Source organism: Salmo salar, chromosome 13, assembly GCF_965601325.2.
Source record: "Salmo salar chromosome 13, fSalSal1, whole genome shotgun sequence".
NCBI lineage: Eukaryota > Metazoa > Chordata > Actinopteri > Salmoniformes > Salmonidae > Salmo > Salmo salar.
The window spans coordinates 97,123,400-97,151,030 of NC_138303.1; the positions used below are offsets into that span (position 1 = coordinate 97,123,400).

The 27,631-nt window shown below is 43.5% G+C and overlaps 1 protein-coding gene across 2 annotated transcripts in view; it reads right to left on the minus strand.

Annotated features, from left to right (window-relative positions):
* Window positions 1-27,631, minus strand: part of tnksa (tankyrase, TRF1-interacting ankyrin-related ADP-ribose polymerase a) — a 155,026-nt gene that overhangs the window by 117,436 nt on the left and 9,959 nt on the right. For both annotated transcript variants that reach the window (XM_045692441.2, XM_045692440.2), the window contains exon 3: window positions 5,181-5,276. In XM_045692441.2, the coding sequence (XP_045548397.2) occupies window positions 5,181-5,276 (96 nt within the window). The remainder of the gene's footprint in view (window positions 1-5,180; window positions 5,277-27,631) is intronic.

Here is a 27,631-nt window from a genome sequence, read left to right on the forward strand (position 1 = left end):
CTCTTTGATTTTGTTGAAAAGGGAAGAAATTGTGCTTTACAGTGGTATCATATTACAGTTGACCTGGAAGTATTACATTTTTTTGCGCTAAAATAAGGTCAGTTGTACGGACCAAGGCGATGTACAAAAGTGAGTGAGTTTACATTAGTACTACTAAGCACATTTTTCTCTTAACTTTTATTATTCAAATACCTCCATAGCGTCAAAAATAAGGCAAATACGATGATATTTTGGCCATATCGCCCAGCCCCAACACGCAAACACACAAGGTTTAATAAGCCGACTTCACACATGAATCAATAAGCTGAAGTTGCGGTCACTGTCATATTCACCAACAAATGGCAAATAGAAAACAAAGTGGGTTGCTCTTCTTGCATGCTACACTCTAGATTACTAAACGGTTTCAGTAGTAGTCCTTGCTACTCTCGCTATGTCATGGTGTTGAATACTGTTATCAAATCAATTCACATCTGCCTCACATACCAAAATGCCCAACAGATATCAACCTCTACCTGATTGTTGTTTACAAGGTGGGTGGAAAGCTTCCTAGGACCGTTCTCTGTTCTCAGCTCTGTATTTCTCTCCTTCATTTATTTACCAGCCAGGGAATATGATGTAACCCCATGTAAACAGAAAGAGCATGAAAGAACAGAAACAGAATGGAACAGCCTAATTATGGATGAGTCTGACTGTTGCTGAACGCTGAGAGAATAAGAGAGTGTGAGAGACAGTGAGTGAGAGAGCAAGAGAGTGCGCATGAGAGGGCCCATGAGAGGGCCCACGAGAAAATGCGAGAGAGAGAGAGAGAGAGAGAGCGAGAGAGAGAGAGCGCGAGAGAGAGCGAGAGAGAGAACGCGAGCGAGAGCGCGAGAGCGAGAGAGCGAGAGAACGCAACTGCGAGAGAACGCGCGAGAGAGAGAAGAACGTTCTCTCTCTCTCGCGCGCGGCGTTCTCTCTCTCTCTCGCGCGCGCGCGTTCTCTCTCTCTCTCGCGCGCGCGCGCGCTTCTCTCTCTCGCGCGCGCGTTCTCTCTCTCGTCTCGCGTTCTCTCTCTCTCTCGCGTTCTCTCTCTCTCTCGCGTTCTCTCTCTCTCTCGCGTTCTCTCTCTCTCTCGCGCGTTCTCTCTCTCTCTCGCGCGTTCTCTCTCTCTCTCGCGCGTTCTCTCTCTCTCTCGCGCGTTCTCTCTCTCTCTCTCGCGCGTTCTCTCTCTCTCGCGCGCGCGCTCTCTCTCTCTCTCGCGTTCTCTCTCTCTCTCGCGTTCTCTCTCTCTCTCGCGCGTTCTCTCTCTCTCGCGCGCGTTCTCTCTCTCTCTCGCGTCTCGCGCGTTCTCTCTCTCTCGCGCGTTCTCTCTCTCTCTCGCGCGCGTTCTCTCTCTCTCTCGCGCGCGTTCTCTCTCTCTCTCGCGCGCGTTCTCTCTCTCTCGCGCGCGTTCTCTCTCTCTCTCTCGCGCGTTCTCTCTCTCTCTCGCGCGCGTTCTCTCTCTCTCTCCGCGCGCGTTCTCTCTCTCTCCGCGCGCGTTCTCTCTCTCTCTCGCGCGTTCTCTCTCTCTCTCGCGCGCGTTCTCTCTCTCTCTCGCGCGCGTTCTCTCTCTCTCTCGCGCGCGCGTTCTCTCTCTCTCTCCCGCGCGCGTTCTCTCTCTCTCTCCCGCGCGCGTTCTCTCTCTCTCTCCGCGTTCTCTCTCTCTCCGCGCTTCTCTCTCTCTCTCGCGCGCGTTCTCTCTCTCTCTCCGCGCGCGCGTTCTCTCTCTCTCTCGCCGCGCGTTCTCTCTCTCTCTCGCGCGCGCGTTCTCTCTCTCTCTCGCGCGCGTTCTCTCTCTCTCTCGCGCGCGCGTTCTCTCTCTCTCTCGCGCGCGTTCTCTCTCTCTCTCGCGCGCGTTCTCTCTCTCTCTCCGCGCGCGTTCTCTCTCTCTCTCGCGCGCGCGTTCTCTCTCTCTCTCGCGCGCGTTCTCTCTCTCTCGCGCGCGCGTTCTCTCTCTCTCTCGCGCGCGCGTTCTCTCTCTCTCTCGCGCGCGCGTTCTCTCTCTCTCTCTCGCGCGCGTTCTCTCTCTCTCTCTCTCGCTCGCGTTCTCTCTCTCTCTCTCGCGTTCTCTCTCTCTCTCTCTCGCGCGCGTTCTCTCTCTCTCTCTCGCGCGCGTTCTCTCTCTCTCTCGCGCGCGTTCTCTCTCTCTCTCGCGCGCGTTCTCTCTCTCTCTCGCGCGCGTTCTCTCTCTCTCTCGCGCGCGCGTTCTCTCTCTCTCTCGCGCGCGCGTTCTCTCTCTCTCTCGCGTTCTCTCTCTCTCTCGCGTTCTCTCTCTCTCTCTCGCGCGCGTTCTCTCTCTCTCTCTCTCTCTCTCCCGCGCGCGTTCTCTCTCTCTCTCTCTCTCTCTCTCGCGCGCGCGTTCTCTCTCTCGTTCTTTCTCTCTCTCGTTCTTTCTCTCTCTCGTTCTTTCTCTCGTTCTCTCTCACGTTCTCTCTCTCTCACGTTCTCTCTCACGTTCTCTCTCTCTCACGTTCTCTCTCTCTCTCACGTTCTCTCTCTCTCTCACGTTCTCTCTCTCTCTCACGTTCTCTCTCTCTCTCTCTCACGTTCTCGTCTGACTGTTGCTGAACGCTGAGAGAATAAGAGAGTGTGAGAGACAGTGAGTGAGAGAGCAAGAGAGTGCGCATGAGAGGGCCCATGAGAGGGCCCACGAGAAAATGCGAGAGAGAGAGAGAGAGAGAGAGCGAGAGAGAGAGAGCGCGAGAGAGAGCGAGAGAGAGAACGCGAGCGAGAGCGCGAGAGCGAGAGAACGCAACTGCGAGAGAACGCGCGAGAGAGAGAGAGAGAACGTTCTCTCTCTCTCGCGCGCGCTCTCTCTCTCTCTCGCGCGCGCGCGCGCGTTCTCTCTCTCGCGCAGCGCGCGCGTTCTCTCTCTCGCGCGCGGCGTTCTCTCTCTCGCGTTCTCTCTCTCGCGTTCTCTCTCTCGCGTTCTCTCTCTCGCGTTCTCTCTCTCGCGTTCTCTCTCTCTCTCTCTCGCGTTCTCTCTCTCTCTCTCGCGTTCTCTCTCTCTCTCTCTCGCGTTCTCTCTCTCTCTCTCTCGCGTTCTCTCTCTCTCTCTCTCTCTCGCGTTCTCTCTCTCTCTCTCTCGCGTTCTCTCTCTCTCTCTCGTTCTCTCTCTCTCTCTCTCTCGCGCGTTCTCTCTCTCTCTCTCTCTCGCGCGTTCTCTCTCTCTCGCGCGTTCTCTCTCTCTCGCGCGTTCTCTCTCTCTCGCGCGTTCTCTCTCTCTCTCGCGCGTTCTCTCTCTCTCTCTCGCGCGTTCTCTCTCTCTCTCTCGCGCGTTCTCTCTCTCTCTCTCGCGCGTTCTCTCTCTCTCGCGCGCGTTCTCTCTCTCTCTCGCGCGTTCTCTCTCTCTCTCTCTCGCGCGCGTTCTCTCTCTCTCTCTCGCGCGCGTTCTCTCTCTCTCTCGCGCGCGTTCTCTCTCTCTCTCGCGCGCGTTCTCTCTCTCTCTCGCGCGCGCGTTCTCTCTCTCTCTCGCGTTCTCTCTCTCTCTCGCGTTCTCTCTCTCTCTCTCGCGCGCGTTCTCTCTCTCTCTCTCTCTCTCTCTCTCTCGCGCGCGCGTTCTCTCTCTCGTTCTTTCTCTCTCTCGTTCTTTCTCTCTCTCGTTCTTTCTCTCTCTCGTTCTCTCTCTCTCTCTCTCACGTTCTCTCTCACGTTCTCTCTCTCTCTCACGTTCTCTCTCTCTCTCACGTTCTCTCTCTCTCTCTCTCACGTTCTCTCTCTCTCTCTCTCACGTTCTCTCTCTCTCTCTCTCTCACGTTCTCGTTCTCTCTCTCTCTCTCACGTTCTCGTTCTCTCTCTCTCTCTCACGTTCTCGTTCTCTCTCTCTCTCACGTTCTCTCTCTCTCTCTCACGTTCTCTCTCTCTCTCTCACGTTCTCTCTCTCTCTCACGTTCTCTCTCTCTCTCACGTTCTCTCTCTCTCTCTCACGTTCTCTCTCTCTCTCTCACGTTCTCTCTCTCTCTCTCACGTTCTCTCTCTCTCTCTCACGTTCTCTCTCTCTCTCTCTCACGTTCTCTCTCTCTCTCTCACGTTCTCTCTCTCTCTCACGTTCTCTCTCTCTCTCACGTTCTCTCTCTCTCTCACGTTCTCTCTCTCTCTCACGTTCTCTCTCTCTCTCACGTTCTCTCTCTCTCACGTTCTCTCTCTCTCACGTTCTCTCTCTCTCACGTTCTCTCTCTCTCACGTTCTCTCTCTCACGTTCTCTCTCTCGTGAGAGAGAGCGAGCGCGCGAGAGAGAGCGAGAGAGAACGTGAGAGAGAGAGAACGCGAGAGTGAGAGAACGCGAGAGTGAGCCAGAGCGCGCGAGAGAGAGAGAGCGAGAGCGAGAGAGCGAGAGAGCGCGAGCGAGAGCGAGAGAGCGAGAGAGCGCGCGAGAGCGAGAGAGCGCGCGAGAGAGATTGAGAGAGCGAGAGCGCGCGAGAGAGTGAGCGAGGGCCACCGCATCACACAACCAACTCTCATACACAATCAACAGATAACTCCATGAAACATTTAAAGATGGATGAGGCAGAGAAATAAAAGGGTGAAGACACAGCTGATCTCTGGGAGTAGAGAGGTAGACGTAGAGGTATGTAGGAAGAGAAAGCAAGAGAGGTAGAGAGTGCTAGAGGAGGTAGAAATACGAGTGTGCCATCACAGCAGCAAGATTTGTGACCTGTTGCCACAAGAAAAGGGCAACCAGTGAAGAACAAACAACATTGTAAATACAACCCATATTTATGTTTATTTTTTTCCCCTTTTGTACTTTAACCATTTGCACATTGTTACAGCACGGTATATATACATAATATGACATTTGAAATGTCTTTATTCTTTTGGGACTTCTGTGAGTGTAATGTTTCCTGTTCATTTTTACTGTTTATTTAACTTTTGTTTATTATCTACTTCACTTGCTTTGGCAATGTAAACTTGCCAAAAAATGTTTCCCATGCCAATAAAACCCCTTGAATTGAATTGAGAGCATGAGGTAGAAAAAACACTAGGTATGTAGGTAGAATGGTATGTAGGTGAGAGTGGTAGTGTTAGCGAGAGGTCGAGAGAGGAATTGAGAAAGATTACAGTGGAGGTGGCGAGAGAGAAAAGAGGGCAATAGAGGTAAACAGAGAGATAGAGGGAGAGAGGTAAACAGATGAAAAGAGGTAAAGTAAGCAGCTTATCACTTACCGGTGAGTACAGCCTTGGCGGATGGGTCGGCCAGGTCCAGGGCACTCTTGCCGTCAGTGTTGCGTATGTTGGGGTCAGCTCCGTGCTGGAGCAGCACTGTGCAGGGGAAACACAGACAGTAGCTGAGCTCAGGCAGGGACAGACACAGACCACGGCTGCTGCTAACACCAGCATTAGCGCTACTGCCACTGCTGCCCGCAAGCACTCTCTGGCCCCGCGGCATGCTGCAGACATAAACATACATGGCACACCAGCGGTGTGTCTTGAGAACGGAGGACCAGAGCGGCAGCAGGCAGCAAGAGCAGAAAAAAAACAACAGCCCAAACGGAACACTGCGGAGGAGGGGAAAAAGACAGATTATAAAAACAGGCAGGACGACTCGGCAGGACGACACGGCACGACCATGTGACTCCAGAACAGGTATGAGAGCAGAATATCAAAGCCTGCCTGCCTTTCTCTCTCTCCATCTTTCCCGAGGAGGGAGGATGAGAGAAAATAAAAAGAGAAGTGGAGAAAAAGGCCATGCTTCCCTGGGTGAAGCGTTTTAATCTCCCCAGTTGAGTGATTGTCTGAGGGGAACAAACAGCAGAGCACAGCTATCAGTCGTAAGGAAACCAAACGCTCAGCTCTATCTATCTATCAAATTATTTTGTCACATGCACCGAAAACACCATGAAAAGCTTACTTACAAGCCCTTAACCAACAAAGCAGTTGAAGAAATAGAGTTAAGAAAAACATATATCATTTCTCCACCTTTTTAAGGGGTGGAACAGCTTAATATTGCAGAAAGATTGTTGCTTCCATCAATGTAATTGTCTGCATCATTTCCAATCCCCCATATCTTTTTTTGGTAAATATATATATCCATATACATACACGTGCATACATATACACATATTCATACACATACCTATATACAATTGAATTCGGAAGTTTACATACACTTGGGTTGGAGTCATCAAAACTCGTTTTTCAACGACTCCACAAATGTTTTGTTAACAAACTATCGTTTTGGCAAGTCGGTTAGAACATCTACTTTGTGCATGACAAGTAATTTTTCCAACAGTTGTTTACAGACAGATTATTTCACTTATAATTCACTGTATCACAATTCCAGTGGGTCAGAAGTTTACATACACTAAGTTGACTGTGCCTTTAAACAGCTTGGAAAATTCCCGAAAAGTATGTCATGGCTTTAGAAGCTTCTGATAGGCTAATTGACATCATTTGAGTCATTTGGAGGTGTACCTTTGGATGTATTTCAATGCCTACCTTCAAACTCAGTGCCTCTTTGCTTGACATCATGGGAAAATAAAAATAAATCAGCCAAGAACTATGTAGAACTCCACAAGTCTGGTTCATCCTTGGGAGCAATTTCCAAACGCCTGAAGGTACCACGTTCATCTGTACAAACAATAGTACGCAAGAATAAACACCATGGGACCACGCAGCCGTCATACCGCTCAGGAAGGAGACGCGTTCTGTCTCCTAGAGATGAACGTACTTTGGTGCGAAAAGTGGAAATCAATCCCAGGACAACAGCAAAGGATCTTGTGAAGACGCTGAAAGAAACGGGTACAAAAGTATCTATATCCACAGTAAAACGAGTCCTATATCGACATAACCTGAAAGGCCGCTCAGCAAGGAAGAAGCCACTGCTCTAAAACTGCCATATAAAAAGCCCGACTACGGTTTGCAACTGCACATGGGGACAAAAACCGTACTTTTTGGAGAAATGCCCTCTGGTCTGATGAAACAAAAATAGAACTGTTTGGCCATATTGACCATTGTTATGTTTGGAGGAAAAAGGGGGAGGCTTGCAAGCCGAAGAACACCATCCCAACCGTGAAGTACGGGGCTGGCAGCATCATGTTGTGGGGGTGCTTCGCTGCAGGAAGGACTGGTGCACTTCACAAAATAGATGGCGTCATGAGGATGGAAAATTATGTGGATATATTGAAGCAACATCTCAAGACATCAGTCATGAAGTCAAAGCTTGGTCGCAAATGGGTCTTCCAAATGGACAATGACCCCGAGCATACTTCCAAAGTTGTGGCAAAATGGCTTAAGGACAACAAAGTCAAGATATTGGAGTGGCCATCACAAAGCCCTGACCTCAATCCTATAGAAAATTTGTGGGCAGAACTGAAAAAGCGTGTGCGAGCAAGGAGGCCCACAAACCTACAGTTGAAGCAAGGAGGCCTACAAACTCAGTTACACCAGCTCTGTCAGGAGGAATGGGCCAAAATTCACCCAACTTATTGTGGGAAGCTTGTGGAAGTCTACCCAAAACATTTGACCCAAGTTAAACAATTTAAAGGCAATGCTACCAAATACTAATTGAGTGTATGTAAACTTCTGACCCACTTGGAATATAATGAAAGAAATAAAAGCTGAAATAAATCATTCTCTCTACTATTATTCTGACATTTCACATTCTTAAAATAAACTGGTGATCCTAACTGACCTAAGAAAGGGAATTTTTTACTAGGATTAAATGTCAGGAATTGTGAAAAACTGAGTTTAACTGTATTTGGCTAAGGTGTATGTAAACTTCCGACTTCAACTGTAGATATACTTTTTTTATAATATACCTTCATTATTCCCCGCAAACCCTACCACCCTTCCCCCAATTGGAGTAAACTAATAAAAAATAACACTAAGGCTTCTACCTTCAGTTTATACATCTTATACACATTTTACAGACACAATCTATTTTACAATAGTTATATTTTGTTTGTTTTTAGTCCTTCCTCTATTTCTGATGTACATCCAGTTTAATTTCTACTTGTAACTGTGCTATTTCACAAAATTTCTGAATCTATATACATTTTACAGACCCCGTATGTTTTACATTGGTTATCTTATTAGTCCCACCCTTCAGCTCCATTCAACCCCTCCCATCTATCTCTTAACACCATCCATTTTGGATTTCTATTTGCCATATATTTTTCAACTGTGCTGTGATGCTTGACAAAAGTACTGAATCTTTCTAATCTCATAGCTTCTACAGATTGTAAAAAAAAAATAAACATTTTTGCTAAAATAATTAGTATATTATTGACTGATTGACTATGGCTTTTCAAATCACTCAGTATTGCTATCTGCAGCGTTAGTTCTAGGCAAATGTTGCAACTCTTCAGCCATTCCTGGAACTGTGACCAAAAACGAGCTACATATGGACAATACCAAAATAAATGATCTAATGACTCTGCCTCCTCACAGAAAAATCTACAGAGCTGGGTAGATTGTATCCCCCATATATATAACATCTATTGGTTGCAAGAATTTTGTATAGTAATTTAAATTGAAAAATTCGAAGTTTTGAATCTGGCGTTGTTTTGCGTATCAATTCATAAACCATGTGCCATGGACTGGGTACATCGCAAATCTCTTCCCAACTATTTAGCAAATTATATGGAACAGCTGTTAGTTTTTTGGTCCTTAAATGAAATTGGTATATGTTTTTATTCATCACACTTTTCTTTAACATTTATGTTCTTTAATACAGGGCCGACATACTTTTTTCCCCTTCTACTTGCCTCTTCCATTTTTGTGGAAATGCTGCAATTAGCTGGTTGTAATTTTGGGTAGAGCAGACATTTCCATATGTCTGTGTTAGCTGCATGTGTGACACAACTCCACCAGTCCTATTTATGATATCATTCACAAAAATTATACCTTTTTTAAACATTTCTTCGAAAAATGTTTTTTTTTTTTTATCAATTAGTATATTTGAGTTTAACCACAATATTTGTTGTATTATTTGTTCTGTCTTTTCAGGTGGATTAAACTGAAACTGCAACCAACTTTCTAAGGCTTGTTTAAAAAATAACGATATTTTGGAGATTATTTCCTTTTCAAACAACCGGAAGTGAGCAGGTGTAATCTGAATAAACGGAAAAAGGCCATTCTTTAACATAGGACGAGACATTCCTACCAATTTACTAGAAAAACAGTTTGTATTTAAGTATAACTTTTGTATGACTGATGCCTTTAGTGAGAGGTCTAACGCTTTAATATTTAATAATTTCTGGCCTCCGAATTCATATTCGTTATACAAATAGGCCCTTGCCATTCCAAATAAAATGTAATCTTTTTTGTTCATATAATTTAAAAAGCAGGTCACTAGGTGTAGGCAAAACCATAAGCAAATAGGTAAACTGTAATATGACTAAAAAGTTAAATCAGGGTGATTTTTCCACAAATAGACAGGTATTTTCCTTTCCATGGTAGCAAGATCTTATCTATTATTGCTAATTTTCTATAAAAATGTATTGGAGTGAGATCATTTCTTTCTTTTGGGATTTGTATACCGAGTATGTGCACATCTCCGTCAGACAATTTAATTGGTATACTACATGGTCATGTAAAATGTGATTTTTTTTAGTGATCCAATATGTAATATGTGCCTCATAATTTGGTTTTAATCCAGAGAGGATAGCAAAAGTATCTAGATGTTATATGAAGCCGTGGAGAGATTCTAATTGTGGTTTTAAAAGAAAACATTAATCACCTTTGTTTTTAAGCCACCGATTTCTAATCCCTTAATATTATTGTTTGATCTAATTTTAACAGCTAAGATTTCGATGGCAATAATAAATAGATTTGCCGATAGTGGACAACCTTGTTTTACTCATCCAGATAGGTTTTAAACTTTGAGATGTAGCCATTATTTACTATTTTACACCTAGGGTTACTATACATAACTTTAACCCATTTTATAAGATTCCTCAAAATTGAAATAATCTAGGCATTTATATATAAACTCCAGTCATACTTTATCAAAAGCCTTTCCAAAATCAGCTTTGACAACCAGGCCTGGTGTCCCCAATATTTCATTGTATTCTATTGTTTCCAGTACTTGTCTAATATTATCTCCAATGTATCGTCCATGTAAAAAACCTGTCTGATTAGGATGAATAATATCTGAATACTTTTTTAGTTCTATGCGCCAAGCATTTTGCTAGGATTTTTGCATCACAACACTGAAGTGCATGAGGTCTCCAATTTTTTAAATGGACTGGATCTTTATATATACCACTTGGGTCCTGTTTCAGGAATAATGATATCAGACCTTCTTTGCGTGTCTGATAATCTACCATTTATATACAGTGGGGCAAAAAAGTATTTAGTCAGCCACCAATTGTGCAAGTTCTCCCACTTAAAAAGATGAGAGGCCTGTAATTTTCATCATAGGTACACTTCAACTATGACAGACAAAATTAGAAGAAAAAAAATCCAGAAAACCACATTGAAGGATTTTTAATGAATTTATTTGCAAAGCTGAAAACTGTTGTCCTGATTAAAGAAGCAATAAAACTGACCTTCTTTAGACTAATTGAGTATCTGGAGCATCAGCATTTGTGGGTTTGATTACAAGCTCAAAATGGCCAGAAACAAAGAACTTTCTTCTGAAACTCGTCAGTCTATTCTTGTTCTCAGAAATGAAGGCTATTCCATGCAAGAAATTGCCAAGAAACTGAAGGTCTCGTACAATGCTGTGTACTACTCCCGTCACAGAACAGAGCAAACTGGCTCCAACCAGAATAGAAAGGTGTGGGAGGCCCCGGTGCACAACTGAGCAAGAGGACAAGTACACGAGTGTCTAGTTTGAGAAACAGACGCCTCAAGTCCTCAACTGGCAGCTTCATTAAATAGTACCCACAAAACACCAGTCTCAACGTCAACCGTGAAGAGGCGACTCCGGGATGCTGGCCTTCTAGTCAGAGTTCCTCTGTCCAGTGTCTGTGTTCTTTTGTCCATCTTAATTGATTATTTTTATCGGCCAGTTTGAGATATGGCTTTTTCTTTGCAACTCTGCCTAGAAGGCCAGCATCCCGGAGTCGCCTCTTCACTGTTGACGTTGAGACTGGTGTTTTGCGGGTACTATTTAATGAAGCTGCCAGTTGTGGACTTGAGAGGCATCTGTTTCTCTAATGTACTTGTCCTCTTGCTCAGTTGCACACCGGGGCCTCCCACTCCTCTTTCTATTCTGGTTTGAGACAGTTTGCGCTGTTCTGAATAGATTTCTTCCAGCTATAATAGTCATTTCCAACATTAACAATGTCTACACTGTATTTCGGATTAATTTGATGTTATTTTAGAATGGACAAAAAAAGTGCTTTTATTTCAAAAACAAGGACACACACCCCCTGCACTGACACTGCTCTCTGTATTACCAAGGTTTACACGCTGAAGAAAACACACAGAATAGAGGCAGAGAGCAGGAGAGAGGCAGAGAGCAGGAGAGAGGCAGAGAGCAGGAGAGAGTCAGAGAGCAGGAGAGAGGCAGGGAGAGAAAAACATAAAAGGTTAGGTTGAAAACAACTCCTACTCAATCTAAATCAAACCTCAAATAAATAAAATAATAATTCTACACAGCCTAACAGTGTGTGGGTGCTACCTTTCAGAGCCATTTGTCATCATACTTATTCACTGAAGCGAGCAGAGTGGCAGCAGCTTTTCTCAAACATCGCCACTCAGATGATCACTTGGATAAATGGCAGCCCATGTCGGTCTGCCTCCCTCTCCTTCCACATCGGTGACATTACTCACTCACTCATTCCTCAACACAAATGTGATTTAGCTCTGCACCAAATCACATTCTCCTCCACATCCTCTCCTGTCCTATTAGACTGGTAACTAAAGGAGGGGGGAGACACTGAGAAAAAGAAAGCCTTTGAGGAAGAGAGAGCAAATTAAAATCCAATGAAAGGAACCCTCTGTAAAATAGATATATGCTGGGCCATAGCAGCAGTCTCAGTCCTGTAACAGAGATTAATATGCAGGGAAGCCCTCAGACACTGCTGTGTTAGCTGGAGGCAGAGCAGAGATCGAATCAAGGTTTATTGGTCCTGTACAGAGATTTGCAGATGTTATCGCAGGTGTTTCTAGCTCCAACAGTGCAGTAATAATACCTAGAAATCAATACTCACATAGTCCAAAAGAAAAAAAACATTAAGAAATATCAGAATGAGCAATGTCAAAGTCAGGAATATACATGGAATAGGAGGTCGACCAATTATGATTTTTCAACGCCGATACCGATTATTGGAGGACCAGAAAAGGCCGATACTGATTAAAATCGGCCGATTTATTTATTTATATATACACAGTATCTCACAAAAGTGAGTACACCCCTCACATTTTTGTAAATATTTTAGTATATATTTTCATGTGACAACACAGAAGAAATGACACTTTGCTACAATGTAAAGCAGTGAGTGTACAGCTTGTAAACAGTGTAAATTTGCTGTCCCCTCAAAATAAGACAACACACAGCCATTAATGTCTAAACCGCTGGCAACAAAAGTGAGTACACCCCTTAGTGAAAATGTCTAAATTGGGCCCAATTAGCTATTTTCCCTCCCCGGTGTCATGTGACTCATTAGTGTTTTAGGTTGTAGTTATTATCGGACTATTTCTCTGTATACCATTTGTATTTCATATACCTTTGACTATTGGATGTTCTAATAGGTACTTCAGTATCGCCAGCCTAATCTCGGGATTAGTCATAAACAGCGCAATGCTTGAATCACAGAAGAGCTGCTGGCAAATGCAGGAAAGTGCTGCTCTATCAAATCATAGACTTAATTATATTATAATAACACAGAAATACGAGCCTTAGGTCATTAATATGGTCAAATCCGGAAACTATCATTTCGAAAACAAAATGTTTATTCTTTCAGTGAAATTCGGAACCGTTCCGTATTTTATCTAACGGGTGGCATCCATAAGTCTAAATATTGCTGTTACATTGCACAACCTTCAATGCTATGTCATAATTATGTAAAATTCTGGCAAATTAGTTCGCAACGAGCCAGGTGGCTCAATTTGTTGCATATACCCTGACTCTGCGTGCAATGAACACAAGATAAGTGACAATTTCCCTGGTTAATATTGCCTGCTAACATAAATTTATTTTAACTAAATATACAGGTTTTAAAAAATGTATACTTCTGTGTATTGATTTTAAGAAAGGCATTGATGTTTATGGTTAGGTACATTCGTGCAACAATTGTGCTTTTTTCGCAAATGCGCTTTTGTTAAATTATCCACGGTTTGCCAAAGTTGGCTGTCTTTGTTAGGAAGAAATGGTCTTCACACAGTTCGCAATGAGCCAGGCGGCCCAAAGTGCTGCATATACCCTGACTCTATTGCACAGAAAGCAAGAGAAGTGACACAATTTCCCTAGTTAAAAGAAATTCATGTTAGCAGGCAATATTAACCTCTTGGGTAGGGGGCAGTATTTTCACGGCCGGATGAAAAACGTACCCAAATTAAACGGCCTACTACTCGGGCCCAGGAACTAGAATATGCATATTATTAGTAGATTTGGATATAAAACACTCTGAGGTTTCTAAAACTGTTTGAATGATGTCTGTGAGTATAACAGAACTCAAATGGCAGGCAAAAACTTGAGAAAAATCCAACCAGCAAATGGGAAATCTGGTTCTTGTAGTCTTTTCAAGTCATTGCCTATCTGACAGTGACTTAGGGTTCATTTAGCACTTCCTAAGGCTTCCACTAGATGTCAACAGTCTTTAGAAAGTTGTTTGAGGTGTCTATGGTGAACAGAGAGCGAACAAAAGTAGTTGGAAGTTGTTGACTCAGGAAAGCACATGAGTTCATTGGCGCGCATTCACATGAGGGGCAGCTGTGTTCCAAAACGTTTTTCAAGACATTGGAATCATCCGGTTGGAATATTATTGAAGTTCTAAGTTAAAAAGGCCCTAAAGATTGATGCTATACAACGTTTGACATGTTTGAACAAACGTAAATATAACTTTTTTTTACTTTTCGTCGTGACATTTTGGCCACGCTTTCTACACTTGGAGTAGCTTACTGAACGCGCAAACAACAAGGAGGTATTTGGACATAAATTATGGACTTTATCGAACAAAACAACATTTATTGTGGACCTGGGATTCCTGGAAGTGCCTTCTGATGAAGATCATCAAAAGGTAAGTGAATATTTCTAATGCTATTTATGATTTTAGATGACTCCAAAATGGCGGGTATCTGTATTGCTTGATGTCTTTTTCTGAGCGCAGTACTCAGATTCTTGCAAAGTGTGCTTTCCCCGTGAATCTTTTTTTAAATCTGTCACAGCGGTTGCATAAAGGAGATGTTCATCTATAATTCTTTGAATAACAGTTTAATATTTTATCAACGTTTGAGTATTTTTGTCAATTATAGTGCTGATTCACCGGCAGTATTGGAAGCAAAATATTTTCTGAACATCTCGCGCCAATGTAAAATGCTGTTTTTGGATATAAATATCAACTTGATCGAACAAAAAAATGCATGTATTGTGTAACATGATGTCCTAGGAGTGTCATCTGATGAAGATTGTCAAAGGTAAGTGCATAATTTTTGCTGGTTTTCTGTTTTTTGTGACGCCCGTCCTTGCTAGGAAAATCGCTGTGTGGTTTTTCGTGTGTTGGAACTGTCCTAACATAATCTAACTTTATGCTTTCGCCATAAAGCCCTTTTGAAATCGGAAAATGTGGTTACATTAAGGAGATGTGTATCTTTAAAATGGTGTAAAATAGTCATATGTTTGAGAACTTTGAATTATGACATTTTCTGGTTTTGAATTTGGCGCTCAGATTTTTCACTGGCTGTTGAATAGTGTGAACCGTGGGTGGGACGCCCCAAGAGAGGTTAACATGTTATGGCTAGGGGGCAGTATTTTCACGGCTGGATAAAAAACGTACCCGATTTAATCTGATTATTAGTCCTGCCCAGAAACTAGAATATGCATATAATTATTAGCTTTGGATAGAAAACACTCCAAAGTTTCTAAAACTGTTTGAATGGTGTCTGTGAGTATAACAGAACTCATTTGGCAGGCCAAAACGTGAGAAGATTCTGTATAGGAAGTACCCTGTCTGACCATTTCTTGAACTTCTTTGCCATCTCTATCCATTACAAAGGATCTCTGCTCTAACGTGACACTTCCTACGTCTTCCATAGGCTCTCAGAGCCTGGGAAAAACCTGAATGTCGTCATTCCAGCCCCAGGCTGAAACACATTATCGCCTTTCTCAAGTGTCCGATCAAGGGACAGTGGGCTTAGGCGCGTGCACTGGCTTCCCCCGTCTTTGTGTTTTTTCCTCTGTTTACCAAAAAGGAGATTCCGCGTCGGAATATTATCGCTTTTTTACGAGATAAATTGCGTAAAAATTGATTTTAAACAGCGGTTGACATGCTTCGAAGTACGGTAATGGAATATTTAGAATTTTTTTGTCACAAAATGCGCCATGCGCGCGACCCTGATTTACCATTTCGGATAGTTTCTGGAACGCACGAACAAAACGCCGCTATTCGGATATAACGATGGATTATTTTGGACCAAACCAACATTTGTTATTGAAGTAGCAGTCCTGGGAGTGCATTCTGACAAAGACAACAAAAGGTAATCAAACTTTTGTAATAGTAAATCTGATTTTGGTGAAGGCTAAACTTGCCGGGTGTCTAAATAGCGAGCCCGTGATGCCTGGGCTATGTACTTAGAATATTGCAAAATGTGCTTTCACCAAAAAGCTATTTTAAAAATCAGACATATCGAGTGCATAGAGGAGTTCTGTATCTATAATTCTTAAAATAATTGTTATGTTTTTTGTGAACGTTTATCGTGAGTAATTTAGTAAATTGTTAGTAAATTCCCCGGAAGTTTGCGGGGGGTATGCTAGTTCTTAACGTCACATGCTAATGTAAAAAGCTGGTTTTTGATATAAATATGAACTGATTGAACAAAACATGCATGTATTGTATAACAATGTCCTAGGTGTGTCATCTGATGAAGATCATCAAAGGTTAGTGCTGCATTTAGCTGTGGTTTGGGTTTATGTGACATTATATGCTAGCTTGAAAAATGGGTGTCTGATTATTTCTGGCTGGGTACTCTGCTGACATAATCTAATGTTTTGCTTTCGTTGTAAAGCCTTTTTGAAATCGGACAGTGTGGTTAGATTAACGAGAGTCTTGTCTTTAAATAGCTGTAAAATAGTCATATGTTTGAGAAATTGAAGTAATAGCATTTCTAAGGTATTTGAAAATCGCGCCACAGGATTCAACTGGCTGTTACGTAGGTGGGACGATTTGGTGCCACCTAGCCCAGAGAGGTTAAAGGTGTTATTCACGTCGACTACGGAGAGTGTGATCACACAGTCGTCCGGAACAGCTGATGCTCTCATGCATGCCTCAGTGTTGCTTGCCTTGAAGCGATCATAGAAGTGATTTAGCTGGTAGGATGGTGTCACTGGGCAGCTCGCGGCTGTGCTTCCCTTTGTAGTCTGTAATAGTTTGCAAGCCCTGCCACATACTACACCGGCTCCGACGCTCGTCTTATGATTCAATCTTATCCCTGTATTGACGCTTTGCCTGTTTGATGGTTCGTCGCAGGGCATAGCAGGATTTCTTGTAAGCTTCCGGGTTAGAGTCCCGCACCTTGAAAGCGGCAGCTCTACCCTTTAGCCCAGTGCGAGTGGTGCCTATAATCCATGGCTTCTGGTTGGGGTATGTACGTACAGTCACTGTGGGGACGACGTCCTCGATGCACTTGTTGATAAAGCCAGTGACTGATGTGGTGTACCCGTCAATGCTAACATTTTCCAGTCTGTGATAGCAAAACAGTCCTGTAGTTTAGCATCTGCTTCATCTGACCACTTTTTTATAGACCGAGTCACTGGTGCTTCCTGCTTTAATTTTAGCTTGTAAGCAGGAATCAGGAGGATAGAGTTGTGGTCGGATTTACCAAATGGAAGGCGAGGGAGAGCTTGGTACGCGTCTCTGTGTCTGGAGTACAGGTGATCTAGAATTTTTCCCCTCTGGTTGCACATTTAACATGTTGATGGAAATTTGGTAGAACTGATTACGTTAAGATTGATTGTTTTTTATAAGATAAGTTTAATGCTAGCTAGCACCTTACCTTGGCTCCTTGCTGCACTCGCATGACAGGCAGTCTCCTCGTGGAGTGCAATGTAATCAGCTATAATTGGTGTCCAAAAATGCCGATTACCGATTGTTATGAAAATCGGCCCTAATTTAAATCGGTAGACCTCTAATACGGAACAAGAATTTAATTTGTTTTCATCCCTGCTAGTGCGCACTTCTCGTTTGCCAAGATATTCCATCCACCTGACAGATATGGCATATCAAGAAACTGATTAAACATGATTATTAGACAGGTGCACCTTGCGCTGTGGACAATAACAGGCTACTCTAAAATGTGCTGTTTTGTCACACGACACAATGCCACAGATGTCTCAAGTTTTGAAGGCGCGTGCATTTGGCATGCTGACTGCAGGAATGTCCACCAGAGCTGTTGCCAGATAATTTAATGTTAATTTCTCTACCATAAGCCGCCTCCAACATCATTTTGGTAGTATGTCCAACCGGCCTCACAAGTGTAACCACGCCAGCCCAGAACCTCCATATCTGGCTTCTTCACCTGCGGGATCGTCTGAGAGCAGCCACACGAACAGCTGATGAAACTGGAGTATTTCTGTCTAATAAAGCCCTTTTGTGGGGAAAATCTCATTCTGATTGGCTGGGCCTGACTCAAGTGGCTGGGCCTACGCCCTCCCAGGCCCAACAATGGCTGCGCCCCTGCCCAGTCATGTGAAATCCATAGGTTAGGGCCTAATGAATTTATTTCAATTGACTGATTTCCTTATATGAACTATAACTCAGTAAAATGGTTGAAATTGTAGAGTAAATACAGTACCAGTCAAAAGTTTGGACACACCTACTCATTTCAAGTTTTTTTTTTTTTTTTTACATTGCAGAATAATAGTGACGACATCAAAACTATGAAACAACATATGGAATCATGTCGTAACCAAAAAAAAGTGTTAAAACAAATCAAAATATATTTGAGATTCTTCAAAGTAGCCACCCTTTGCCTTGACAGCTTTGCACACTCTTGGCATACTCTTGGCTTTGCCCTGTACATAGGGCAAAACAGTCTAAGGTGCAGGGTATGGTATCGGGTGGTAGCCGGCTAGTAACAGACACTAAGGTTCAGGGCAGGGTATTGAGCAGAGGCTGGCTCGTGGTGACTTTTTAACATGGAACCCAAACCGGCTGCGCGCGTGCGCTATCGTGAATAAATGTATTTTGTCCCCCTACACCAAACGCGATCACGACACGCAAGTTAAAATATCAAAACAAACTCTGAACCAATGACAATTTGGGGACAGGTCGAAAAGCTTTAAACATGTATGGCAATTTAGCTAGTTAGCATGCACTTGCTAGCTAATTTGTCCTATTTAGCTAGCTTGCTGTTGCTAGCTAATTTGTCCTGGGATATACACATTGAGTTATTATTTTACCTGAAATGCACAAGCTCCTCTACTCCGCCAATTAATCCAGACATAAAACAGCCAAAGTTTCTAGTCATCTCTCCTCCTTCCAGTCTTTTTCATCTTTGAACTTATATGGTGATTGGCATCTAAACTTTCATAGTATTACCACGACTACCGGCAAAACAGTTCGTCTTTCAATCACCCACGTGGGTATAACCAATGAGGAGATGGCACGTGGGTACCTGCTTCTATAAACCAATGAGATGGGAGAGGCAGGACTTTCAGCGCGATCTGCGTCAGAAATAGAAAGGAGTTCCATTTTAGCCCTTGGCATTGCAGACGCTCGTTGGCGCATGTGAGCAGTGTGGGTACAATAATTGAATAACATGGATTTCAAAATTTATTTTGCAACGCTCGCGCATGCGACGTGTCCGGTCTGGTCAGCATGTAACCGTGTGATGGTCTTTAGCTAGAAGCTGTTTTTCAGTCTCTCCGTCCTAGCTTTGATGTACCTGTACTCTCTCCGCCTTCTAGATGGTAGTGGGTTGAACAGGCCATGGCCCTTGATGATTTTATTGGCTTTGCTGTGACACCAGGTGCTGTAGATGTCCTGGAGGGTAGGCAGTGTGCCCCCGATGATGCATTGGGCTGACTGCACCACCCTCTGGAGAGCCCGGCGGTTGCAGATAGTTCAATTGCAGTACTAGGCAGTAATACAGTGCGACAGGATCCTCAATGGTGCAAGTTTGTGAGGGTCTTATTGACCAAGCCGAATTTATTCAGCCTCCAGAGGTTCAAGAGGCGCTTTTGCACCTTCTTTACCACACTGTGTGAGAAAGGACCATTTTGGGTCGTCAGTGACGTGCGTGCCAAGAAACTTGAAGCTTTTGACCCTCTCCACTGTGGCCCCGTCGATGTAGATGGGGATGTGCTCTTTCTGCTGTAATACACGATCAGCTCCTTTGTTTCGATGACATTGAGGGAGAGGTTATTTTCCTAGCACCACTCTGCCAGGACCCTTACCTCCTCCCTGTAGGCTGTCTAGTCATTGTTGGTAATCAGGCCAACCACTGTTGTGTCGTCAGCAAACTTAATGATTGAGCTGGCGACGTACGTGGCCACGCAGTCACGGGTGAACATTTACAGGAGGGAGCTGAGCATGCACCCCTGTGGGGCCCCCGTGATGAAGATTAGCATGGCGGAGGTGTTGTTTACCTTCACCACTTGGGGTCGGCCTATCAAGAAGTCCAGAACACAGTTGCACAGGGAGAGGTTCAGACCCAGGGCCCTGAGCTTAGTGATGGAGTTAGGAGGGAACTATGGTGTTGAAGGTAGAGGTCGACCGATTATGATTTTTCAACACCGATACTGATTATTGGGGGGCCAAAAAGCCGATACCGATTAAAATCTGCCTATTTTTTTTTATATATTTGTAATAATGACAATTACAACAATACTGAATGAACACTTATTTTAACTTAATATAATACATCAATAAAATCAATTTAGCCTCAAATAATGAAACACGTTCAATTTGGTTTAAATAATGCAAAAACAAAGTGTTGGAGAAGAAAGTAAAAATGCAATATGTGCAATGTAAGAAAGCTAACGTTTAAGTGCCTTGCTCAGAACATGTGAACATATGAAAGCTGGTGGTTCCTTTTAACATGAGTCTTCAATATTCCCAGGTAAGAAGTTTTAGGTTGTAGTTATAGGAATTATAGGACTATTTCTCTCAATACGATTTGTATTTCATATACCTTTGACTATTGGATGTTCTTACAGGCACTTTAGTATTGCCAGTGTAACGTATAGCTTCCGTCCCTCTCCTCGCTCCTACCTGGGCTCGAACCAGGAACACATCGACAACAGCCACCCTCGAAGCAGCATTACCCAAGCAGAGCAAGGGAAACAACTACTCCAAGTCTCAGAGCGAGTGACGTTTGAAACGCTATTAGCGTGCACCCGCTAACTAGCTAGCCATTTCACATCGGTTACACCAGCCTAATCTTGGGAGTTGACAGGCTTGAAGTCATAAACAGCGCAATGCATTGCGAAGAGCTGCTGGCAAAACGCACGAAAGTGCTGTATGAATGAATGCTTAAGAGCCTGCTGGTGCCTACCACCACTCAGTCAGACTGCTCTATCAAATCATAGACTTAATTATAATAAACACACAGAAATACGAGCCTTAGGTCATTAATATGGTCGAATCCAGAAACTATCATCTCGAAAACAAAATGTTTTTTTCATTCAGTGAAATACAAACCTGTCTGTATTTTATCTAACGGGTGGTTTACATTGCAAAAATCTTCTTTAAACTCTCTTTGGATAATTCATTCCAATCATTTTAAAATGGTATGTCATAATTACGTAAAATTTTGGCAAATTAGTTCGCAATGAGCCAGGCAATGAACGCAAGAGCAGTGTCACAATTTCATGTTAGCAGGCAATATTAACTAAATATGCAGGTTTAAAAATATATACTTGTGTATTGATTTTAAAGAAAGGCATTGATGTTTATGGTTAGGTACATTGGTGCAACGACAATGCTTTTTTCGCAAATGCGCTTGTTAAATCATCACCCGTTTGTCGAAGTAGGCTATGATTCCATGAGAAATTAACAGGCACCGCATCGATTATATGCAACGCATGACACATTAGATAAACTAGTAATATCATCAACCATGTGTAGTTAACTAGTGATTATGTTAAGATTGATCGTTTTTTATAAGATACGTTTAATGCTAGCTAGCAACTTACCTTGGCTTCTTGCTGTCCTCGCGTAACAGGTAGTCAGGTAGTCCTCCTGGAGTGCAATGTAAGGCAGGTGGTTAGAGCGTTGGACTAGTAACCAGAAGGTTGCAAAAACGAATCCCCCCTTAACAAGGCAGTTAACCCCGTTCCTAGGCCGTCATTGAAAATAAGAATGTGTTCTTAATCTGACTTGCCTAGTTAAATAAAAGGTGTAAAAATATATATTTTTTTAAATAAAAATAAATATATATTTTTTTAAATATAAATTAACAAAAAAGTTTTTTTAATAAATAGTAAAAATACAACAAAAAAATACAAAATCGGCAAATCGGTGTCCAAAAATACCGATTACCGATTGTTATGAAAACTTGAAATCGGCCCTAATTAATCGGCCATTCTGATTAATCGGCCGACCTCTAGTTGAAGGCTGAGCTGTAGTCGATGAACAGCATTCTTACATATGTATCTCTTGTCCAGGTGGGATAGGGCCGTGTGCAACGCAACAGCGATTAAGTCGTCCGTGGGTCTGTTAAGTTTTTATCAGAATTGTAGTGGGTCAAGGTTGCCGGTTAAGGTTATGTGGTCCTTAACTAGCCTCTCAAAGCACTTCATGATGGTAGAAGTAAATAAGTGTTACGGGGCAATAGTCATTTAATTCAGTTACCTTCGCTTTTTTGGATTCAGGAACAATGGCGGACATCTTGAAGCAAGTGGGGACCACAGACTGGGATAGATCACTACAGTCTGCACATGCTCTGAAAATGCAGCTTGTGATGCCATCTGGGCTGGCAGCCTTGCGACGGTAAACATGCGGCCACTGAGAATACACAGTCCTCATGAGCCAGTGTCGGTGGCTCGATCAAGTTTTCCTGAAAACGGGCGAAGGTGTTTAGCTAATCCGGGAGCAAGACATAGGTGTCCACGACGTGGCTGGCTTTCTCTTTATAACCCGTGATAGTCTGTAGTCTCTGACACATACGTCTCATGTCTGAGCCATTGAATTGCGACTCCACTTTGTCCCTCTAGTGTCGTTTTGCCTCGGATTGCCTTACGGAGGTCATAGCTGGTCTGTTTCTCCATATTTCCAGTCAACTTGCCATGGTTAAATATGGTGGTTAGCGCTTTCAGTTTTCCTCGGTTTTTGGTTTGGATACATTCTAAATTGTCACAGTGAGAACAACAATCTTGACATATGTCAGTGCATATGTCTATTCTCAGAGGCGACCCTGAACATTTCCAGTCAGCGTGATCAAAACAATCTTGAAGAACATATTCCAACTGGTCAGACCAACACTGAACAGTCCTTACCACGGGTGCTCTAGTTTAAGTTTCGGCCTATAGGTGGGGAGGAGCAGAATGGAGGCGTGATCCGATTTGCAAAAAGGGAGGTAAGGGCCTTGTAGCCGTCCCAGAAGGGAGAGTAGCAATGATCCAGTGTACGTGATGCATGTGTAGCACAGGAGATGTGTTGATAGAATGTCGGTAGCGTTTTCTTTATTAAAGTCCCCAGCTACACTAAAATGTGGTCTCAGGACATGCGGTTTTCTGTTTGCACAAGTCCAGTGTAGTTCCTTGAGAGCGGTGCTGGCTTGGGGGGTAATATACACGGCAGCTAAGAAAATTATCATCCTGGGAGGTAATGCGGTTGGCATTTGATGGTGAGGTATTCCAGATCGGGAAAACAAAAGGACTTAAGTTGCTGTATGTTACCACATTCACACAGTTGTTAATCATGAAACAAACCTCACCGCCTTTCTTTTTCCCTCCTCTTTACACTATGGACAGAGAAACCCGCTGGCTAAATGGATGTGGCCAATATATGCAGAGAGAGACAGGATTCAGTAAAAAAAGAAATGGTATTTTATAGTCCTTGATGTATGTCTGGAAGGAGATCCTCGCCATGAGGTTGTCTACTTTATTGTACAGGGAACTCTGGACAATAAAGTATTCTCTGGACAGCTCTATTCAGCCCCAGGGATGAATAGAGCTGCCTCAGGAAGTTCAAAGGATCCAGGTCAGGGAAGTCGAGGTGGTCCCTCTGTTGAGGGACCACCTATCTAATGTCCAAAAGTTATTTTCGGCTATAGTTAATACAAATATTTTTTTTAAACATTAACACCCCCAAAAATATATACTGCAATGTTGGCTAGGAGCTAGAAACAGGGAGGATTGGGGAGGGGGGGGCGTGCTGGTGGAGAGGGCAGTTGAGAGAGGGAGGGGGTTGGGGCAGTATGGATAGGGGTTGTGTCAAAGGGGAAATTATGCCGATGGGGTACTAAAGATTCACAGGCACTCCTCTGACAGCCTCCCTGACCTGCATGCTCACTGCCTATCTGTCACATGTCAGAGAGAGGGGAGAGAGGAGAGCGAGCAAACAAGAGAATTGAAATTGACAGAGAGCGAGAGAATTTATTTGAAATTGAGAGAGAAAGAAAGCGTGAGCGAGCGGGAGGGGGCTCAGCTGCTCCTGTGCAGCACTCTGTATAACAGCAACACCCCCTTCCCCCTCATACTGTAAACCAACAAACTACTAAGCGACCTCCACCCTCCCAACACACACACACACACACACACACACACACAAGCCTGGCCCTCCTTTCTCTCCTTGTTCTATGGCGTTGCGAGTGCAGCTGGCTAACACCATCAGTAACACTTACAACAGTAACAAACACAGCAACAGTTGCCTAGTTAAATAAAAGGTTGAAAAAATTCCAAATACATTTTAAAAACATCATCCCCCACCCCCCCTTGGGACAATTGAGATGTCGCATGTGACTAACACATTTCAGTTAATTACTATAGCTCCCGCCTTGGGCCAATCAGTGTCATTTTGTAAATGCCGGATCTCTATGGCAAGACGGATCATTCACCCTAGTTTTGTTCAAATCGGCCCAGTGTTGTCGGCGACATCGCATGTGACTAATGAATATAGGAACCGAGACAGATCAACAGTCCCATCCCTGATATCATCGTGGAGAACAATTAGAGGGGAGGAGTGCTTAACAGTGCCTTCGGAAAGTGCCTTCGGTAAGTATTCAGACCCCTCGACTTTTTACACATTGTTACAATACAGCCTTATTCTCAAATTCATTAAACAAACAATTTCTTAGCAATCTACACACAATACCCCATAATGACAAAGCGAAAACAGTTTTTTTTAGAAATGTTTGCACATTTATTGAAAATAAAAACAGAAATAACTTATTTACATAAGTATTCAGACCCTTTGCTATGAGATTCAAAATTTAGCTCAAAGGCATCCTGTATCCATTGCTAATCTTCGAGATGTTTCTACAACTTGGAGTCTACCTGTGGTAAGTTCAATTGATTGGACATGATTTGGAAAGGCACACACCTGTCTATATAAGGTCCCACAGTTGACAGTGCATGTCAGAGCAAAAACCAAGCCATGAGGTCGAAGGAATTGTCCGTAGAGCTCCGAGACAGGATTGTGTCGAGGCACAGATCTGGGGAAGGGTACCAAAAAATGTCTGCAACATTGAAGGTTCCCACGAACACAGTTGCCTTCATCATTCTTAAAAATGGAAGAAGTTTGGAACCACCAAGACTCCTAGAGCTGGTCTCCCGGCCAAATTGAGCAATCAGGGGAGAAGGGCCTTGGTCAGGGAGGTGACCAAGAACCCGATGGTCACTGACAGAGATCCAGAGTTCCTCTGTGGAGATGGTGGAACCTTCCAGAAGGACAACCATCTCTGCAGCACTCTACCTATCTGTACTTTATGGTAGAGTAGCCAGACGGAAGCCACTCCTCAGTAAAAGTCACGACAGCCCGCTTGGAGTTTGCCAAAAGGCACCTAAAGATTGTCAGACCATGATGAGAAACAAGATTCTCTGGTCTGATGAAACCAAGACTGAACTCTTTGGCCTTAATTCCAAGCGTCATGTCTGGAGGAAACCTGGCACCATCCTACAGTGAAGCATGGTGGTGGCAGCATCGTGCTGTGGGGATGTTTTTCAGCAGCAGGGACTGGTAGACTAGTCAGGATTGAGGCAAAGATAAACGGAGCAAAGTACAAAAAGATCCTTGATAACATGCTCCAGAGCGTTGAGAACCTCAGACTAGGACGAAGGTTTACCTTCCAACAGGACAACGACCCTAAGCACACAGCCAAGACAATGCAGGAGAGTGGCCCAGCCAGAGCTCAGACTTGAACCCGATCTAACATCTCTGGAGACTGGAAAATAGCTGTGCAGCAATGCTCCCCATCTAACCTGACAGAGCTTGAGAGGATCTGCAGAGAGAAATGGGAGAAACTCCCCAAATACAAGTGTGCCAAGCTTATAGTGTCATACCCAAGAATAATCATGGCTGTAATCGCTGCCAAAGGTGCTTCACAAAGTACTGAGTAAAGGGTCTGAATAGTTAAGTTAATGTAACATTTCAGTTTATTTTTAATACATTTGCAAAAATTTTAAAAAGCATTTTGCTTTGTCATTATGTGGTATTGTGCGTAGATTGACGAGGGGGAAAAAATATTTTATCAATTTTAGAATAAGGCTGTAACGTAACAAAATGTGGAAAAGGTCAAGGGGTCTGAATACTTTCCGAAGGCACTGTACAAACACCAGCCACATTGGACAGACAGAGCTAGCTGACAACATGCAGAGGATGGAGGGCGTCTAATGACTGCAGCCAGCTGACAACCGATGGAGCAGGAGGACTAACAAAGGAGCCTGTACTAAAACACCTACAGTTCAAAAGGAGGCAACACTGTTAGCCAGTGAATGGAAGCCTGTTTACTGTTACTGGTCTCTCAGAGTGAGAAATGTGTTTGGTAATTACAAGCTGGAGTGAGATGAGCAGAGGGAATGCTTTTACATTAATTCACTAGCACTGCTGATATTAGGGTAGTCGCTTGATGGATATGGACCATATTTATGTTTGAGATCTGAAGGAAACATAACACACAACTATATAAACCACATCAGAGACATGCAAAAGAATGGGGAAGAGCATGAGTGATTCATTACATGCCAAGCCTTGGCGAACAGCAGCTCACACCCCATCTGGATTTGCATTGTTGTTTTCCTTTGTTCTTGTCTTTTTTCCTCTTTTGTTCTTTCTGAACGTTGTTGGCGCATCGGGTGGGTTGTGGTTTTGATTGGGTTGGATGGGGGCGGGGAGTACCAGTCAAACTTTCAGACACCTTCTCATTCAAGGGTTTTTCTTTATTTGTACCATTTTCTACATTGTAAAATAGTGACGACATCACAATTATGAAATAACACATATGGAATCATGTAGTAACCAAAAAAAAGTGTTAAAAAAAAATCTTAAATATATTTCAGATTCTTCAAATAGCCACCCTTTTCCTTGATAACAGCTTTGCCCATTCTTGGCATCGTCTCAACCAGCTTCATGAGGTAGTCACCTGGAATGCATTTCAATTAACAGGTGTGCCTGCAAAACAGCGCAAAAAAGCTAAGAGACATTGAGGTCAGTCAATCTGGTGGAACATGTCAAGATATTTGAAAGTTTCTTCAAGTGCAGTCGCAAAAACCATCAAGCGCTATGATGAAACTGGCTCTCTTGAGGACCGCCACAGGAAAGGAAGACCCAGAGTTACCTCTGATGCATAAGTTCATTAGAGTTACCAGCCTCAGAAATCGACAATTAACTGCACCTCAGATTGCAGCCCAAATAAATGCTTCAAAGAGTTCAAGTAACAGACATGTCAACTGTTCAGAGGAGACTGCGTGAGTCAGGCCATCATGGTCTAATTGCTGCAAAGAAACCACTACTAAAGGACACCAATAAGAAGAAGAGACATGCTTGGGCCAAGAAACACAAGCAATGAACATTAGACCGGTGGAAACCTGTCCTTTGGTCTGATGAATCCAAATTTGAGATTTTTCGTTGTAACCGCCGTGTCTTAATGAGTCGCAGAGTAGGTGAACGGATGATCTCCGCATGTGTGGTTCCCACCGTGAAGCGTGGAGGTGGTGGTGTGATGGTGCTTTGCTGGTGACACTGTCAGTGATGTATTTAGAATTCAAGGGACACTTAACCAGCATGGCTACCACAGCACTCTGCAGCAATACACCATCCCATCTGGTTTGTGCTTAGTGGGACTATCATTTGTTTTTCAACAGGACAATGACCCAACACAATCACCCGAACCTCAACCCAATTGAGATGGTTTGGGATGAGTTGGACCACAGAGTGAAGGAAAAGCAGCCAACAAGTGTTCAGCATATGTAGGAACTCCTTCAAGACTGTTCGAAAAGCATTACAGGTGACTAGCTAATGAAGCTGGTTGAGAGAAGGCCAAGAGTGTGCAAAGCTGTCATCAAGGCAAAGGGTGGCTACTTTGAAGAATCTGAAATATATTTTGATTTGTTTAACACCGTTTTGGTT